The sequence below is a fragment of the Cydia splendana genome, chromosome 12, assembly GCF_910591565.1.
Source record: "Cydia splendana chromosome 12, ilCydSple1.2, whole genome shotgun sequence".
Taxonomy (NCBI): Eukaryota; Metazoa; Arthropoda; class Insecta; order Lepidoptera; family Tortricidae; genus Cydia; species Cydia splendana.
Genome location: NC_085971.1, coordinates 18,202,910 through 18,217,293, shown reverse-complemented (window position 1 = coordinate 18,217,293; position 14,384 = coordinate 18,202,910). Strand labels below are relative to the sequence as shown.

General features: G+C 45.8%; 1 protein-coding gene and 1 long non-coding RNA gene across 3 annotated transcripts in view; one reads left to right on the top strand and one right to left on the bottom strand.

The window, feature by feature from the left end:
- LOC134795643 (low-density lipoprotein receptor-related protein 2) overlaps positions 1–14,384 on the bottom strand; it is a 404,540-nt gene that overhangs the window by 5,820 nt on the left and 384,336 nt on the right. For both annotated transcript variants that reach the window (XM_063767542.1, XM_063767543.1), the window contains 11 exons: positions 14,132–14,235; positions 12,790–13,971; positions 12,599–12,703; positions 11,724–12,069; positions 5,632–11,574; positions 5,018–5,176; positions 4,516–4,742; positions 4,021–4,225; positions 2,727–3,568; positions 2,101–2,262; positions 1,235–1,475 (listed from right to left, as the gene is read on the bottom strand). In XM_063767542.1, the coding sequence (XP_063623612.1) occupies positions 1,235–1,475; positions 2,101–2,262; positions 2,727–3,568; positions 4,021–4,225; positions 4,516–4,742; positions 5,018–5,176; positions 5,632–11,574; positions 11,724–12,069; positions 12,599–12,703; positions 12,790–13,971; positions 14,132–14,235 (9,516 nt within the window). The remainder of the gene's footprint in view (positions 1–1,234; positions 1,476–2,100; positions 2,263–2,726; positions 3,569–4,020; positions 4,226–4,515; positions 4,743–5,017; positions 5,177–5,631; positions 11,575–11,723; positions 12,070–12,598; positions 12,704–12,789; positions 13,972–14,131; positions 14,236–14,384) is intronic.
- LOC134795746 (uncharacterized) overlaps positions 1–14,384 on the top strand; it is a 320,791-nt gene that overhangs the window by 131,897 nt on the left and 174,510 nt on the right. The window lies entirely within an intron of this gene.

Sequence of the window (14,384 nt, the reverse complement as noted above, 5' to 3'; positions counted from 1 at the left end):
ATTAGTTAGATATTTCAATTCTTACTCGACTAAAATTAAAAGCATGAAACTCCTTCTATTGCGACTCGAGGAGGAACAAAGACTGAAAAGACTGGCAAACCAAACGCGCACGAAGCTTCTCAGTTGCAGTTTACAGGCTAATTAAAAGGTAATGTTGGTTCCCTAACATAAGTAGAGTTAGACCAAGAAAAGTCTGCAGAGATTTTGACACTGGCACAAATAACATTGGCACTGCGTGTGCTGTCAAAATCTCTGCAGACTTTTCTTGGTCTAACTCTATCCACTTTTCTACACAATTAGTATGGCGACGTGGATACTTAAGTTGGGGCACCGACCGTACACTGACATCGGAATGATATTTTTATCATGTTATTTAGTAGTCATCGTGCGTCTCGCTTGCGCCAATACATGTACGGACAAGAACCAGCGAAATGCACGATAACTAAATGACATCAGTTAGACGTCATTCTGATATCAGTGTACGTTTGAATTGGCCTGTTAGCCAAAAATTGTTTCGTATGTCCATCTGTTCTACTCTACTGGTCGCATTTCTAAACCAATTCCCGAATTTTGTAAGCAGGTTCGATAGTTAAGGTTTTAATTGTCAAATTAGATTCTCTAAATTCTTCTAAACAACGAAGCCATACATTTACTCAGTTTTAAGCTCAGCTCGCGAGGTCTACAGCTCACAGAGCCACTAGTATACCCTAAGAGAGAGAGAGAAAATAACAAAAGACCACTTACAATGGCCTTTTCCTGATGACGAACCACGCTGCCGCTCCAGCTATCGCCAACAACAACACCAACAGCACTGGTACTAGTACAGCAGCGGGCGCAGCCCTCGTCGACGCCGCCGCTTCAGCACAATACGGTGGCAATAACGGCGCTCGACAGATGCACTTTGATTTGCCGTTTCAGAGACATAGGGAATGGTCCCGGTAACGAATTCGTATGGCAAGAACCGGGGAAAAAACCGAGAATTATAGTTTCGGCACTGATTTTGTATAAAATATCAGTACGGGAGCATACCCTAAGAGACGGCGAGGCACAGATGCGAGCAGGGATTTGACGAACAACCGCCAACCAACCGGCTAATTTTGTTATAGTTACCAGTACAAAGTTACTGGTTCCCAGTAGTATCTGTTAACTAGCTAGAAGTACATACCGGCATCACACGCCTGTTCCTGAGAAATACTCTAAGAGAGGGAGAAAAAAATAACAAAAAAACACTTACAATGGCCTTTTCCTGATGACGAACCACGCTGCCGCTCCGGCTATCGCCAACAACAACACCAACAGCACTGGTACTAGTACAGCAGCGGGCGCAGCTCTCGTCGACGCCGCCGCTTCAGCACAATACGGTGGTAATAACGGCGCTCGGCAGATGCACTCTAATTCTCCGTTGGTGGTTTCGGAGCAGACGCCGCCATTCTGGCAGGGGCAGATGCGTGGGAGCGGCCTTGGGACTTCCGCAGCTGTGGAATGAAGGAATATTTAGTAGTAATAAAGCACTTTAATCCACTATAAAAGTATCTAAAGGCACGAAATTCAATTAATGAAGTCTTCTTCTTGTTGCCCGTAACTATAGGTACCTACAGTCACGGATTTTAATTGTTGAACCCATTGAACCATTTAAGGGTTCAAGTCAGCGTCAAGCGATTCAGGGACGAATCATGCTATCCCTTTCTAATGTCTGGCACTATCCCTTTCGGCTATCTAGGATGGTCAAGACTCAAGTCAAGGTAATGGCCATGATCCATGGCCGTGCACGCATAAGGACGTCAAGTGGTGCCACTCTAATAATTGCTCGGAGCAATGCTGAGTCAAACGGATCCAAGAATGCCCGAAGGGAGGGGTGTCTCCCCACTGATAGAAGTAAATATTTACCAGCATCACATATTTAAAGCTTGTTCCTGAGCAATGCCCTTAGATTTGGGAGCGGCTGAATCAGGGCACGCGCAACGCCAGCCGCCCCCGGCACAGTTATAGGCACAGATGAGAGCAGGGATTCGACGAACAACCGACTAATCTTGTTACTAGGTTTTCAATAACTACTGACTGGTTTCCAGTAGTAACTCTTATACAGCTAGAAGTACATACCGGCATCACAAGCCTGTTCCTGAGCAATGCCCTTAGGTTTGGGAGCGGCCGAGTCAGGGCACGCGCAGCGCCGGCCGCCCGGGACGGCGAGGCACAGATGCGAGCAGGGGTTCGATGAGCAGCCGCTGGTCACCGAGGTGTTGTAGCGGCGTGGGTGGTACACTGTAAACAAAGGACACAGGATAAGGCGACGTAGTTTAGTAAAGGGGCCCCAACCCTAAAGATCATAAAGAAGGCGTCTATTTTATTGGCTTATTGTTTGTAAGGGGAGGCCTTTGCACAGCAGTGTAAAAAAAATGAAAATTAGGTAGCCATTTCCATATACTACTTAGTATGCTGCTGACTGTAAATAGTATGAAAATGTAACGTAAAAAAATGTTAATTCTTGTATATAAAGTCCATGTTTCACTTTGGAATGTCTATTTGGCTGTGTTGTTTTGACCTATGTAAAAAGAGGTAAGAGAAGATACACACTACACACCTCACCGATTTTAACTTTAACAAAACAGTATCTGCACCCAACGGATTTCGACGACTTTCAGTTTAAAATAGTCCGTCTTGATGCTAAATAATAAAATAACTTACCAAAAGACTCTCTAAGCATAGAAAGGAAGATTTTTACTCACCTTTAACAGCCGACGGGTTGACTAGATCCTTGGACAGTATAAACGGCACACCGCGCCCGAATTTATCCTGACGAACCAGCTCTCCTGACTCCCTCGTCACCCAGAACAGAGACGACTCAAACACGTCCAAAGACACAGGATGTTTCAGCATATCTCCCTTAAGAACCGTCTTTCGGAGCGAACCGTCTGGCCGCATCATCTCAATGGTGTTCAATTTCGTGTCCACCCAGTAAATAGTGTGATCCATGGCATGGTCAATAGCCAAGCCAGTCGGGTGTCTGATGTTCTCGTTAATAAGCGGTCGGCGTTGTGAGCCATCCATCCAAGCGGTTTCAATCTTCGGCGCTGAGCCAGCATCAGCCCAGTACATTTTACCTTGCTGAGGATCGACTACAACTGATGTTGGACTCTCTATTCCCACAGTTACCAAAGCTCGTCGGTATCTTCCATCAGTCTTAGCGACCATAACGCGACCGCGTGGTTTAGAGCCAGTTCTATCCGTCTCTGTCCAGTATAAGTTTTCACCAATATAGTCTACGGCTAAAGCAGTAGGCTTCGAGCTTCCCTTCATGTTAAGATCCTGAGCGAATCCACTCTTAACTTCTCCATGCAACGCGTTGACCATGTAGGATCTCTTGATGGTCTTATCGTAACTGTCAGCCCAGAAGACCATCTCATGCTGAGGATCGTAATCGATGGCCTCAATGCGTTTCTCTGATGAGATGACTTCGTATTCTTCGTTCTTGTCTTGCACGAAGCCTCGGATCTCAGGGCCGTTGGCAAACATTAGCACTACATCTTCTTCCGTCGCTTTACATACACCGGAGAGGCTGTCAGCCAGTCTGTAAAAAAAGAAGTTTATAAAGAATATTGTTTTTTTTTTGCTGTGCCGGAGCAGGTAGGTACATTCTAGGTCAGCAAATGCAGTCTGAGCACTGGCTCTGAATGTTTTCTGATTGAGGTAACGGACACATTCAAGCTGTAACGTGAATTGAGCGCAGGGTATTGGTAGGAAAGTGGGGCTCTCTTACTAGTACTAAGAGTTCGTAAGCAGATTTTGTGTCAAAAGTTGTTATCCACCTGTATAAGCTGAACCTCCAGTGGCCCACCATACAAGAAAAATCGGCAGTCGAATCTGTTGTATTAGATTATTAGAAGATAGAAAAGAACCAGACATAAACAACTCTGTTCCATTTAATAATGATTCAAATTCCATTGGAAGTAATTTGTACTAGCATTAGGACCATGGGACGCTAAAGGTTATTTAAGATTAACAATAGCTTTGAGTACTTACTTGAATCCTTCCCTGCAACTACAACTAAAGCTGCCATTCAGGTTAGAGCATAGCTGCGAGCAGTGATGGTCACCCGTAGCACATTCATTCACGTCTTCACACCGCTTGGGGTCCGCGTGAGAGATGATGTAACCCTGATAGCAGGAACAGATGTACCCCACACCAGTACCGCCGGTCAGGTTCGTGCAGAAGTGCTCGCAGCCACCTAGAACATAAATGTATTAATCAAAAAATATCATCACTAGCAGCAGCTTTGGACACAACATAAATCTCTTCCGTACGTCTGGGGTAAATATTAAATTCAATATTGTTGGGACTTGGGACCGAATGAGTAGGTAATATCACAGGTCTTAGCATGATGACAATCCCTTTCATTGCTAGCGTCTCCACAATCATCTGACAGGTCGCAGAGTTGCGTTCGCTCCACGCATCGGTGGTTGGCATTGGCACATTGGAACTGAGAGTATGAGTCTTAGAGCTTATATTTTTCCTTACCTTTAGAGATCATATCACAAGTCTTAGCGTGATGACAACCCCTCTCGTCACTGGCGTCTCCACAATCATCTGACAGATCGCAGAGCTGCGTTCGCTCGACACATCGGCGGTTGGCACATTGGAACTGTGAGTATGGGTCGCAAGGCTTGGCACGGGCGGCGCAGAGCGTCATGTTATTCTCGTCTGATCCGTCACCGCAGTTGTCTACTCCGTCGCAAACTTGGTATCTGTATAAAATAAATGATAGTTAAGTCTTGGTCTCTGGTTCACGCCCTTAAGAAATGATGCTTCTATATTGTTATACAATGTTCCTCTATAAGTAGGTACAGCGTGTCAGAAAGGTCAAAAGGTGAAAGTTGAAATACAGAACGCAACGAAAAGTAATGGATTCAGGAGACCATCACAAATCTTTACTTTCTTATTTAAAGTACCTAAGGCTCTTAAAAATATAAGCCTGCAGCATTGCTAGAATATATATGTATTGTTGAGATAAAGTTATTACCTGGGCACACAGCGATGATTAGTGCAGTGGAACCGCCTGAGCGTATCACAGTTGAAGTTGGTACACAACGCCGGTGCTTCATCACTGCCGTCGCCGCAGTCGTCCGCTCCGTCGCACAGGTCCGATTGTGATACGCAGAGGTTGTTCGCGCACTGGAATCTGCAAGTGGAAGTGACGATGAGTTGAAATTGGACTCTATTTCTTTTAGCATAACAATTATTGAGGGTAGTTTCCAGGATGACTGCTTAGAGTTTACCCACAAACAGAATTGCAACAGAACCGATCCATTAGTGGTGGAGCAAGCCTCCGTATTCTCCATAAACATAGAAAGGGAGACAAACACATCATAATACACAGAATGGTGAGTATTCTTCATAATTAAGTGGGCTAAAACTTTGGTATACATCCTTATTCACCAAGCGAGCGCAAAGCGTCGCCTTTTCACTTGGACAAAAACGCTGTCGTAATTAATTATATGGATTTTTTTTCGATTACTTTTTCTATTTTTTTTAAATGGCGGAGTCATGGGGTTTCACCAGGTCTACAGCTCACAGAGCCCCTTAAAGAGACCGAAGACAGAGAGGGCGTAACAAACAAAAAAAAAAGTAACTAACCTGCTCTCCGGGCAGTATCTCCCACCAGGGAAGCGCGGCGGGCAGCCAATCTCGTCCGACAGATCGCGACAATCTCGGTCGCCATCGCACCGGAAGTACGACGCGATGCAATGTCCCGACTTGCACTGGAACGTTCCATTCTTACACTGGAAGCCGCCGCATGACATCTCGTCTGAATTGTCCCCGCAATCGTCTTCGTGATCACAGCGCCATCTTGAGGATATACACTTTCCGTTTCCGCATTTGAATTCTGATTCGGAGCATTCTCTGTATTGATGTCGGCAGACTCCTTCGGCTTCATCGCTTCCATCGCCACAGTCATCAGTGAAATCACAAAGCCATTGCTTCGGTATACACCGTTTGTTCTCGCAAGTGAAATCCGTGTCTGCATTGCAAGAGGGACAGTTCTCTGGAAGCTCATCTGAGCCGTCTCTGCAGTCATCCTTTCCATCGCAGAACAGCCATTTCGGTATGCATCTGTAGTTAGACTGTCCAGGGCAACGTCGCCATCCAGTAGTACAGTTCTTCTGTCTGCACATGTATGCAGGCTCATCCGAATCGTCACCGCAATCGTTGTCGAAATCGCACATCCACAGTTTAGGGATGCAGCGGCCGTTCTTGCAGGAGAATTCGGTGTTAGGGTCACAAGGTCTGTTGTGACACATTAATGGGTCTTCATCGCTGTTGTCTTTGCAATCTGTGTCACCATCACACTTCCAGCTGTCCAAGATACAACGGCCACTGGCTTTGCACTTGAACTCGAGAAGAGGGCATTCATGAGCGCATTCAGCTTCGTCGCTTCCATCCCCACAATCGTCAGTGCCATCGCAAATAGTAGCTGCAGGAGTACAATTAGTATTCTTACACTGGAAGGAGCCAGCTCTGCAATGTCGTACAGGGCATGTGTCAGGTTCATCCGAACCGTCCATACAATCTTTCTCGCCATCGCACTTCCAAAACCAGGGAATACACTTCTCATCGCGGCCGTTACATCTATGCTGGCCATCGGTACAGTTGGCAATACAGGTCTTCATATCTCTAGCCAGGTAATACTGATTCGGGCATGCGCATTTGTATGTAGTCGCGCCTTCCTCACCGTAACCTTCGATGTTCAAGTAACTGGACTCGTGAGGCGGAGCAATAAGACACAAGTGCGAGCATCCACCGTTGTTATCGCCGCAAGGATTGTGATACGGCAGCTGTCTCAGTGGGTGGACTACGTGAATATCATACGGTCTGTGGGTAGTGTTTCTCAAAAGCGTGAGATTCTCTCCGGAATGTTTGTTGGCTTTGCTTATAGCTTTAAGATTCCAGTCCGTCCAGTAGATTTCATCATCGAACAAACTGATGGCAAAAACGTGAGGTACTTTGTCTCCTGAAAGTACAACGTGTCTGTGTTTTCCTTCAAGATCAGCGGAACCAATGTAGTCCAAATGAGCGTCAGCCCAGTAGATTCTGTCAGTGAAATAATCGATGGTAAGAGCGTTCGGCCACGCGATGTCATCTTCCCAATTCAGAATCGCGGTGAAGTTAGAACCATCCATGCCCATCTTTCCGATGTAAGCTTGGAGGTGCCAAGATGTGAAGTACAAATATCCAGTACCAGGATGGACAATGATGGCACGAGGGTCGGCAATGCCAGTCTTGAGCGTCTTTCTACGTGTACCATCTAATTCAGATACATCAAGGTTCTTAGAATGTCTATCCAGCCAGTACAATTTTCTTCCGATCCAGTCTATTGCTATTCCTTCTAAGCCGTGCGAGTCATGTCTGATCACTACTTCCTTAGTAGGATTAGGATCTGTAAAGTCCGAGCGATAGATAGTTTTGGCTGAAACATCGGCGAAGTACATCTTGTTTTCTTTAATGTCGAAGTCGATGGCCACGACGTTCATTAGGTCTTGGTGGACTAGATTGTAACGAGAAGCGTCAGTCGACATATTTCTGACGTAGTATTTGTTGGTGAATATGACCCAGGCTGTGATGTTATCCTTCCTCTTGCAGGTATGCTCATCGGCTTCTCTTTCGTAGTACCTGTCGTTACATTTACAGTAGTAGGATCCTGGTGTGTTGGAGCAATATTGTGAGCAAACTCCTGGTGTTTCCAAACATTCGTCTATATCAGCACAAGCTTTTCCATCTGACAACAGCTTGTAGCCTTGGTTGCAGTCACAGTAGAAACCAGTTAGTGTGTCTATGCATTTATGTCCGCATTGGTTGCTTTCTAACTTAGCACATTCATCGACATTACAATGTGCAGGCTCATCGGAATCATCCGCACAATCTGACACTTTATTGCATACCAGTCTGTTGTCAATGCACTGGTCGTTGTTACATTTGAACTGTCCAGCCGGACAAGTCTTATTCTCCTTATTACATCCGACTTCGTCAGAATGGTCACCACAATCATCTTCACCATCGCAGCGGAAATGATTGCGGATACACTTGAAGTTCTGGCATTTGAATTCTTGGTCGGAACACTGTTTGTAAAGAGAGTTGCAGTGTTTTCCTTCGTCGGAGCCGTCGCCGCAGTCGTTATCGTGGTCGCAAACCCAGCCCTTATTGATGCAGCGTCCATTGGTGCATTGGAACTGGTCTTCGGAGCAAGGAGCGGGTGTAGCACAGTGGTGTATCGAAGCATTTTCGTCCGCACCGTCAACACAGTCAGGGTCACCGTCGCACAACCATTTGCGCGGGATGCATTGAGCCCGGTTCCAGATTTTGTTCGCTTCGCAAGTGTATTCGGTTTCCGCGTCACATTTGCGTTCGTTACATTGGTGTCTTTCATCCTCGTCACTGCTGTCAAGGCAGTCGTTGTCACCGTCGCAGATATAGATTCTTGGAATACAGTTTCCGTTGTCGCAAGTGAATAGATCGCCGAAACAGGTGCGGCCTTCTGAGCGGCAGTATTCTGGCGGTTCATCGGCACCATCTCCGCAATCATCGTCGCCATCGCAGTACCAAGTAGCGGGGATACAACGGTGGTTAGGGCAACGGAAACTGTTCTGCGGACACGTCCTCTGAGCGCAATGTAGCGGATTCTCGTCTGAATTGTCTCCACAATCGTTATCGCCGTCGCATAACCAATAAGGTTCCACGCAGATATTCGTCTTTTCACACTTGAGATGGTTAGCTGGGCAAGTGGTGTTCTTCGGGCAGCGCTCGTGCGTTTCATCTGACGTGACGTTGTCTTTGCAATCGTTGATGCCGTTGCAAACTTGGGACATTGGTATGCAGCGCGAGTTGGCGCAAGTGAATTCTCCATCAGCGCACGGCGCGTATACGCAACCTTCTTCGTCAGAGCCGTCTTTACAGTCGTTTTCATGATCACATTTCCAAGATTTGAAGATGCAGCGGCCGTTGTTGCAGCGGAACTCGTGAGGGGAACAGGAGTGATATGCGCAGTAATCAGGTTGTTCATCAGAGCGATCACCACAGTCGTCATCACCATCACAAGCCCACATACGACTGATGCATTTGCCGTTGGCGCATGAGAATTTGCCAGCGTCACATGTTACGTTGCGCGGTACACACATTCGACCCTCATTGACAAGCTTGAAATTGTCATCGCACTTGCATTCGACAGTGTTATTAGGTGCTGGGTGGCAGGAGTGAGCACATCCTCCATTGTTGATGTTGCAAAGGTTCGCTGTGCAAGTCTGCCTGCTGGTACTATAAACGTGGATATCTCGCGGTGAATCTTCTAACCTCTTTACCATCTCTACCATGTTCGCTCCGGTATGCTTCTCAGCGCGATATACACCGCGAAGTTGTAAGTCAGTCCAGTAGATGTAATTACGGAATACTGTGATCGCGAATGGGTAGATCGTAGCGGAGATGAGGACCTCGCGATCTGATCCGTCCATTTTTGATCGTTCAATTTTCTCGCGTACGGCATCTGTCCAATACAGCATGGAGTCATCGAAATCAATTGTGAGACCGCTCGGTTGAGAAAGGTCCTTATCGATGATGGCTTTCTTTAGTGATCCGGCCATAGTGGTTCTGTAAATCTTGCCTGAAGTTCCAAATCTTCCCCAATCAGTGTAGTATAAAGTTCCGTTGCAGGGGTGTACTACAATAGCTCTGGGTCGTTCTACTCTGGCGATCATCACAATCATGGAACCATCGAGATTCATAGCGTAAATGGAGTTGTTAGAGCTATCGGTCCAGTAGATCTTCTTCTGTGTCCAATCATAAGCGATACCCTCAGGGTTAATGTTCTTTTGCAGTATGTTTTGGATAGTAGAGGGATCAGGGTTGGTTGATGGCATCCAGGCGATTTTAGCCCACGGGCGGATCTGAGTGAAGAACAATTTGTTGTCCGCATAGTCGAATTCAACGCCGACTACGTTGGTTAAGTTAACGACAGGTTTGAATGGTGTTCCAGTGGATTTGGGGTCTAGGTTCACGGCACGGATTTCGGTTCTGGTGGTGAAGACTAGATATTCGTCGACGACTTCGCATTTGCTTGGGTTACTCTTTGAGACTTGGCCTGTGGCACAGTCACAACGGTGCATGTTTCCTTGGAAGCTGGCGTCTGGAGGGAAACTGAAACACAATTGCTCGCAACCACCGTTTCCTAACTTTCTGCACGGATTGGTTTCGTCTATTGGCTGGTTGTTTATATCAAATATAACGATGTCCCTCAATTTTGGCAGATTTGTTCTCATTTTTTCAGGCATTGACATATTTCCTGGAAGTTTCGAAGCCTTGTAGATAGTTTGCAAATTTCTGTCTACCCAGTATACGCTTGTCGTGTGAATAGCGATACCCATAGGGTTTGGTAAGTTGGAGCGGATCACCTGCCTGTTTCCGCCATTGTATGAAATTTTCTGAATCTGATCCAGTTTGGAATCTACCCAGTAAACGTCGTGCGATAACATATCGATGGTCAGATCTCTAGGGTTTGAGATTCCTGAGCTTACAACTGGCTCCCATTTAGAACCATCAAGGTATGATTTACCAATATGCGGGTATTGGCCGTAGTCAATCCAGTATAGCAATCGCTTTATCGGATTTACAGCGAGTTCGCGTGGCGCTTCCATGGTCTTCTTAACAAGTACTTTCCTGTGTGAACCGTCAAGCCAGCACATTTCTACGTAATTCTCGTGCGGGAAGACGTTTGTGAAGTACAAGTTACCAGCTACCCAATCAATGGCCAGCCCTCGAATGCCGTTGCTACCGATGCCATCTTTAACAATGTGTTGTAATTCTGTGCCATTTGGTCGGATACGGAAGATACCGTTCCACTGTCCACGATTGAACTCAACCCAATATATGTAGTTCTCGGCGAAATGTACGTCCACATGTAGTATATGATGTCCCAAGCCAGTAACTGGGACCATAGCTTCAGCGCTGTTATCCAAACTGTATCCTCGGATGAGGTCGAGTTGTGACACAACTGCAAAGGTCTTGTAAGGGACACAGTTGATTTCGTTTTCTTTCTTATATCCGACTGAGCAAGCGCATACTCTCGAGCCACCTTCACCAGGGATACAGATCTGTTCGCATCCTCCATTATTCTGCAAGCACGGATGATGGATCATCTTTCTCTTTTGGAATATCGTGAGGGATTTCAGATCGCTTTCATTGTCCATGATGATTTTAATGTTGTCACCGTTCGGGAGATCAGCCTTGATTATCTTTTCATGTCTTTGGTCCAGGACGTAAAGTCTTGAGTCAAGCACTGCGATAGCTTTAGGATATGAAATATCATTGGTTTCAGAAAGTACGGTACGGCGATCGTTGCCGTCTGTGTTCACGCTGCTGACACTAGCTGGATATTGAGTGCTGAAGTAGATGACCTTCTTCTCAATGTCGATGGTGATGGCTTCAGGTCGTTCGATGGCGTCGACCAGCACTATCGGGTTGGTACCGTCCATGTTGGCGCGTCCGATCTTCGCTGGCACACCGTAGCCGCCTTCGTCTGACCAGAAGATTTTTCTGGAAAATAAATATGGCATCGTTTATAAGCAATATTTTAATCTCAAAGGGATTTGTATTTTTTTTCTCAATCTTCGACTCCATGTGTACAGAATGCATTAAAGATTTAAAACACAAAGCTATGTAGCTATACACAAGATATAACTTACCCTTCAGTAGGATCCAGACAGATGCCCTTCGGCCTCGCAACGGACAACCGGCTTCCATCATTGGCCAGAATAATAGTCCTGTATTTGATCTTCCCATCAATCCTGACCATCTCGATATTGCTTGCGATCCTATTCGCCATGAACATATTACGGCCGAGCCAATCAAAGGCAATGGCCGAAGGGGCTCCAACGATGCCGGTGTCATCTCCGAAGAATTCTTCCTTGTTCCCGCCTCCGTAGGGCATGCTGTAGATGGTGCAGTTTTCGTTGTCTTCACTGTCACCAGAGACGGATTGGAGCCAGTAGAGCATGTGGCCTTGACGGTCGTAGTCGATTTGGACTCCACCTATAAACAAAGGAAATTATAGTAACAGACAGCTGAAAAGCGTTTACACTTCAAATACAGATAATTCCAACAACGCTCGAGCAACCCTCTGCACCTTTCGCGCTGCAACCAATCGTTTAAGTTATCTCGTAATTTTCAAATATAAATAGTGTTTACATTCCGCTTTATTTAATCGTATGGCGAAGTAGTCAAATAGGAAAAACATAAAGTAATATTTGGATAACGCAAACATCCTAGTTTTGTGTTACATATGCTACTGTATGCATGTACTTATAATAAGGCGTATAATTTTAGTTCGACTTCAACGTCAGTCGTTATATCCCATCCTCGTCGCCACTGTTAGATATCGGAACGGGACGAGTGCGTATTATCTGAGCAGCATTCGTTTCCCTTGTCCCGTTCCGCTATCTAACATTTTGCAACCACTGCACAGCATCGGGCGTCAAGTCTATCTGCTAGTTTCATTCAACAGTATAGATCTCCGAGGTTCAAACCTAAACGCAACAAGTATCAAAGATGAAAAGCATACCTTGAACGCCAACAACTGGTGCAAGCTGACCGGCCTTGCCAGAACCGTCAGGTGACAAGTCGATGATTTGGGATCCCTTCAGTACCATCAGATATGCGTTCTCCTCTGAAATGTAACAAAAAAGTTATCATTATTTTCTGGCCAAAAGCCAAATCAACAATTTCTGACAAAAAAACTAATGAAGTCTTTACCTTCCACGCATTTTCCTTCTGACAGCAGTTTGAATCCAGGTTTGCAATAGCAAGTGTAACCCGTTGGCTTATCTGGACTGAGTAAGCACAGATGCTGGCACGAATCAGGCTTGCAAGGGTTTGTATACTGGGGCTGCAGCGATGGGTGGTGCACATGGATCGAAAGAGGCTGCGAGATCAGATGAGATACCACTGTTTGGTTAGTGCCTCTGAATTTGTGAGCTGATAGTACTCTGTTCAACTGTCTATCCGTCCAATATAACGTGTCTTCAAACATGGTGAGTGAATGCGGATGTAATAGGTAATGGCTTCCAGCTAACACTTGCTGCCGTCCTGTGCCATTGTAGTTACAGAAATCGATGAAATCTAGCTTGGAATCCGCGAAGTAGACGCGTTGCGTGGCTGTGTCGAGGGTCAGACCGTTAGGCCAGTAGATCTTGGTGGTGATGATTGCCATGCGATGAGAGCCATCCATGCCGACGCGTTCGATACGAGGATTCTCTCCCCAATCAGTCCAGAACAACCATCTAGCACTTGGAGCGGGATCTAAGCACATTCCTCTAGGCTGTGTAACATTTCCACTTAACAAAGTTGTCCTCGCGCTTCCATCTTCTCTAGCTACCTCAATAGTATTCAACTTGCTGTCCAACCAGTAGATGTTGCCACCCACCCAATCATAAGCCAAACCTTCTACTAAGTCCAAGCCAGTGGACACCAAAACCTTAGGCTCGCTGCCACGATCTAACCTTGAAATAGTCTTTAATTTCATATCGGACCAGAAGATAGTTCCAGTGTGCATATTCGAGTCTGTAGCGACGACATTTTCGACGCTGATCGGGACTCTTTCTAAGCCTTGTTCGTTAAGATCTGCTACTAAGATGGAATGTCTGTTAGAGATGATCAGGAAGGCACTGGAGTGGTTATTTGCTTTGCACATATGTTTATCCATGCCTAATACGTAGCCATCCACACAGCCGCAGTGGTAAGCTCCTTTAGTGTTAACACAAGTCTGAGAGCAAAGGCCTGGCGGGTTGCATTCGTCGATATCTTTGCATCGGAAGCCATCAGACTCTAATTCTTCGCCTGGTGGGCAGAGACACAATGGTCCATTAGGCGTTTGCTTGCAATCGTTCGAGCAGAGACCTGATTGATGTTGGCATTCGGCGAAATCGCAACTTGGTCCTGAAATAAAGCATAGAAGATTTAATTTGTATCTTACGAAAAACCACAAAGTGTAGTCAACGACTCTTCTGAAAAGCCAGATGAATTTAAATCTTACAACAATGGAATAACGACTAAAATTGTACGCGTTGTATTTTCGGATCAATAATTGTTGACATACCTTCATCAGCTCCATTGGGGCAGTCAAATTTGCTATCACAGACTTGCGTGAGATTGACACAGCGACCCGTGACTCCTGGACACTGCCATTGTCCTGACGGACATCTGGAAATTAACGAATCTCTCATAAATATCTGAGTGTGGAAAAACATCGAGCTGTAGTGATGAGTTGATGACACAAGTAAATATGACGTTAAAAGTATTACGAATAAAGTAGACCACATCATTGCATTGCTTTCGAGTTGCACTTTGGA